This window comes from Chaetomium fimeti (genome assembly GCF_033439085.1).
Source record: "Chaetomium fimeti strain CBS 168.71 chromosome Unknown B0H64scaffold_2, whole genome shotgun sequence".
Taxonomy (NCBI): Eukaryota; Fungi; Ascomycota; class Sordariomycetes; order Sordariales; family Chaetomiaceae; genus Chaetomium; species Chaetomium fimeti.
Genome location: NW_026944330.1, coordinates 173,520 through 178,696, shown reverse-complemented (window position 1 = coordinate 178,696; position 5,177 = coordinate 173,520). Strand labels below are relative to the sequence as shown.

The following is a 5,177-nucleotide window of genomic DNA, read 5'->3' as shown; positions in this document are numbered from 1 at the left end:
GGGACTCGTTCCTCACTCACCACTCGTTCCACTTTGAAACCTCGGCCATCCATCCCACTTGCGGGGTCAGCCGTTCGGCGTCCACGGGCAATAAACCCATTGGTGCTCCAAGCATGATATTGACGAATGCGAATGCCTGAGGCGCCGAGGTAGCCTTGAAGGCCCAATTGCGTCTCCGTTTGCCAGAGCTCTCTGTTCATACCGCCCCAGAGGCTCACTCTCGATCAGAACATGCAGTAGATCTATTGAAGAAGCTACCCTTCGACGAGTTTCATATACCGACGCCCATAATCAGCCACTACGGAATCGCCGCCAACATCGGTGAAGGCTCATTGAGTAGGTGACGGGCGCATGGCGTTGTTGGCTTTTTATGGCTGCTCCAGGCAACTGGCGGAGCCCAACGCCACCCGCGTTTAGTATGCACTTCCCCATTCACATGGACCAGCGGCAAGGCCTCAGCCGGGATGAGAAAAGTAAGCACACGACCTCGAGTAGGCTCATCGGCGTGATCATTCGGGTTGCTAGCCCGAAGGGACGGCCCAGTGGTAGCAGAGCCTCATCTCAGTCAGATGGCATAAAGTGAGGGCTTGACTTCAAGATACAGTCCATCGGCTCTACGCGCTCACTTGAACTCGTTTCCAATGGCGCGACCAAAGGAGCGAGCCTAGCCTCCCGAAAACTGTACAAAACCTTCTAGAACGCCGACCTCCAAGTCAAGCTGCGACCATAGCAAAGGGCTCAGGCAATGGCGCACTCAGATCAGACCGTCGGCGGACAACCGGAAGGCCAGCAACAGTCGGGGGTATGACTTTTGCGTCGCCGACAGACCAGACTGGCGTCGGCCCGAGTCCGGACTGCGATGCGGGTGGAATCCGAGATGGTCATACCCGAAGTTCGGGCTCTGGTACACTTCATCCTGGCTTCCCGGCACCCGGCTTCGATTAGCTGAGCAGACTGCACGATGGCTTTCACTCCCTTTCATAGCGGTCCCTTCCCAGGCCTAGTCCATCTTTCGAAAGCAATGGCGTGGAGGCTGTAGGTTCGACGATCTCTCCGTCTTCTGTTCTTGAAACTCGACCGAGCTGACAACCAACAAGCAACAAGACAAAAAAGCGATGTGGTGACGGCTCCGATGTTTGCGGCACTGAGTCGAGCCTGCTCTCGCCCTCGATGGCCACCTCGGGCGGGTTCATCCCCTCAGGTTCTTGGTCGTATTACCTTGGTCACCGGCCGCATCGCTGAAAGGCGTTTACCGAAGGGCGCAAACCGCAATCATCGTTTCGGAAATCCGGGCAAATCGAAGGCTGTGGCAGTTTAGCTGAGCAAACGGGGCCATATCAACATCGGCCGGGTCCGCCCCCCGTTCAGAAATGTCGCAGCAACTTCTTTCCCCAACAAGACCCAGATTGACGAGACTGATCGGTTTCCTGACCGACGGCAATATGAAACGAAGCCGAATGCTACCTTCAAGCCTTGCGTCATCGACGGAGCGCAGGGTTGACTCAGAGCCTGACGCGGGAGTTGCATACCCCCCAGGCAGCATCATCGACGCTGGGGCTCAACCTGGAAGGTATGCAAGGCTGCAACTTTTGCGGTGAAGCTGCCCGAAAAGAAAGCTGGTCGGTTTAGAGCGCGTTCACGGGTTCTGCCTCAGCCACAGTCGGTTGTGCCTTGCACGGAGCCAGTTGGGCGCGGATTGGGGGAAGGCTTCGGTCAGGGAGCTCAATCTTTCACACCGTGGTTGTAAGCCGGGCGCTGTGGGTTGGTGGGAGCTGGAAACAAACACGCGAAACAGGGCTGGCCTTCCCTGCCTGTTTCGTTTCGGGTGGAGCGCAGCCACCCCACTCCGATAACCGGGGCCTTCTTGCCCGTCCGGATAAGCGCATGCATGACCCGCCCTCGGATTGGCCAACACATTGCGACCCAGCAGAGCCGCACACGTGCCGCACCAGCGAAGGGAGCAGGTGCGATGCGTTCGGTCAGCGCCGGTTCCAGAGAAGTCGCGTTGAGCTTTCCTTCGACGTTTTTTTGCGGATTTTGCGGAAGGAGTGAATCACTCATCCGCGCGGTTAGTTGGTTACACGAACCCGGCCTCTCGCGGCCATGGCGGCAGAGCAAAGCTGCCATGGACCGGCAACATTCAACCCCCTTCAACCCCCTTTTTGTGGTTAGCTTCCTGGCCCCCGGGCCCGCTCGGTCGACTGTTGTGGCTTTGCCGGGCGCCCTGGGCCCGAATCTCAAGCTCGAGAGTCTCGAGTCACAGTCGAGGTTCCCCGCTGCCGTCATGGCCACAATAACAAATTGTTGACCCCACCCCCTGGTCCCCAGCAAGCACCAAGCACCAAGCACCAAGTAGGTTGCTAGCTAATCCATCTGCTGCGCCCACGGGCGACCGACTAGATTCTCCCGTCGATACCACAGACGCCATGTGCTCTCTCCAATGGATTGTATGCCTTCCATCTTGACCAGCATCCACTGGCTGGCGGCTACTTTGCTGTATCTCCGGACCCGGACCCGGCCGTCGTCATCCATGCGTCTTCCAACGCGCAGGTGCTCCTGATTCTCCACAGATTCCAGGTGACTCGTTCACCGGGACAGTGTCGCCTTCCATACGCTCGCCTCGTTCTTCAAGTTTTGCATTTCCATTTGCCTACTTTGCCCCCTTCCGGGTGGGCAAGATGGCGGAGCGATGCAGCAAGCCCTGGACTGGACCCGGGCCCGGCAGTCTGCCCGGACACTGAGCTTCGCGGCCCACGAAGGCGACGGCGCAAGTGGCCTTGTTTTCTTTTGTTGTCCTCCTGAGAGTTTCGAGTTGCTCGAGGCATATAAACTGAGCTCGCGTCCATCTCCATACCTATTCAGACCCCTATCGACATCTCGAGCTTGTCAACAACATCCACACATCGTTCTCGTTGTCTCCGAATCTCAACTTTCGTAAAGTCAAACACTCACCAGAAACACATCGCCTCACGCACCATGTCCGGGGGATCAAGCAGCAAAGAATACAGGGAGCGCAGGTGGTATTGCGTAAGGGTTCAATGCTTCATGATCCAACCCTCGCATATGCTAACACGGAAACAGCACAACTGCAACTACGGCCCTCTTAGCTGCCGGCTCGATGACTGGTGCCCCAATTGCTCTCACTCACGCTGTGGCTATTGCCAGGAGGTCGTCATGACCTACCGGTCCGGTCGTTAAGAGGCACTAAGCATACATCGACGACGGGTTCTCTCGGCGCGAGGGACCAGGAAGCATCTCGGCGCTCACCACAACGCCAGCCACTCTTTTATGTTCGCATTGGGATGTCTGTTTTCCGATTGAGTCGGCTCACGGCTAGTTTGGCTTGGTGGGGATTGTTTTGGCTTGGAGTTGTTTTCCTTTCACCGGCACTATCATATAGAAGGGGCGGGGAGGTTCTGCGTTTCGGTCATTGAAAGCATGGGACACAGCACACACTAGACTAGACTACAGGGCATGGGCGCAAGCCTGGATCCTTCAGCGACAGGGACGGTTACGGTTGGGCGGGTCTTCATTCATTTTACATAGACAGATCTCTTTGTGTGTATGCATATTGTCATTCTTTACCGCCGCTGTCTGCCGTGCCATCTCATGAGGAAGACGTTAGGTAAACTTGGTGTTGACTCGGTTCAATCTTCTCAGCTTCAACCTCGACGCTGTGCCGCCGCAGCGGGGCTCCGATCCTTCCATGGACACCTTGGACGAGGCACAGGCTAATCATCAACAATATTTATCTACCGAGGCTGATTCCTCTCGAATTTCCCCCAAATGTTGGTTATCAGGGTGCCCAGAACCCCAATCCAGTCACCGCGTTTTCTTCGTGCAGCCTTGCCCGTTACTCTTTGAGGTTTAAGCCGCGAGACCATCTCTTGGTAGGACTTCAGCTCAGGCAGCACTTCCCTCGCATTGCCTTTTCCGGGCTTAGTTTTCCGTGATCGGTCCCGAACTCATTGTTTCTCAAGCCAGCACTCCCGACCCATTTCTCGGATTAGTAAAACAACTTACACATCAACATCAGAGACCGGCATCAAGTCCAACAATACAGGACTGTCGTTCGTTACGACCTTACGTGCAGATTACATGGTATCTTACGCACCCGCCCGTCCCCGCCGCTCCACTCACGTTCCCGATCTGAACACCGGGCGCACAGCCCAGCGAGTCGGGTCGAACCCCACATCCAACGCTCCCCAAGCACCTTGCTGGCTGGTCCTGCGCGCTCGAGCACACTCCAAAGACGCGGAACGATGCAGGTGAATGATGGAATCACGGCAGCTCTTGGCTCGAGCGGTCGGTAATCATTAAACAGTATCGACGTGCACTGGCACGGGAATGCAACCAGCCATTCAACCAACCAACCAGCCAGCCAGCCACCCTCGAAACGGCAACCACCCGGCCCCCCTCCCCGGCCCCCCTCCCCGGCGCCGGGACCTCCCCCTCGGTGTACCAAACGATGTTGGCAGCGTCACCTTCCCAAGCTTCTCGCTTCCAACGATGCAGGAGAGCATGAGCGATGCCACGTGGGATGTCGCGATGTCAAAACAAACCCGAAGGAACATGGAGGTCAATTCAATTAACCGCTCCCTCGTCTCTGCAGGCCAAGGCCCCCAACAAACTCAATCCCGGGCCGCATCCCGCTCGGTGAACATAGCTAGGTAGGTACGTAGCAGACCATCGCAAGTGTCGACGCTTTGCACACCGAGACCTTGGGTAGCGTTCCTGCAACACGCCCCCTAGGTCGCTCCGTTTCGAGGTTAAGCAATGGATGCAGTGCTGCTGCTGCTGCGCTGTGCCACACGTTAGGTTCTTTGCCGGCTATGTAGATGGGGAGGAAGCACAACACATCAATCACAGGAGCCAGGTTTGGTACCATCGGTTGTTGAAAATGACATTCCTCTGCGCCTCAATGTCGATAATGACCATGTTGAACTCCGCCAGGGAGACGCCTTCGTTTCCACAAACCACGGTGGCGCCCCTGGTCTCGCGATAAGAAATAGGAAATCCCATGCCCCATCCATCCATCCATCCATCCATCCATCCACCCATCCATCCACCCACCCACGGGAACAAGGCTACCTATGCATGCATGGCCTACCGAGCAAACCAAACCCGCAACCTTGGGTTTATCCCCCCAGCCCACGTCACATGACGAGAATAAAACC

The 5,177-nt window shown here is 56.6% G+C and overlaps 1 protein-coding gene across 1 annotated transcript; it reads left to right on the top strand.

Annotated features, from left to right (window-relative positions):
- Positions 1-2,976: 2,976 nt before the first annotated feature.
- B0H64DRAFT_438663 (uncharacterized protein) lies at positions 2,977-3,198 on the top strand (the record flags this gene model as incomplete). The annotated part of the gene is made up of 2 exons (XM_062806365.1): positions 2,977-3,027; positions 3,082-3,198. 2 exons carry the CDS (start codon positions 2,977-2,979, stop codon positions 3,196-3,198), a joined length of 168 nt encoding a protein of 55 aa, XP_062661683.1.
- Between the last annotated feature and the right edge of the window lie 1,979 nt (positions 3,199-5,177).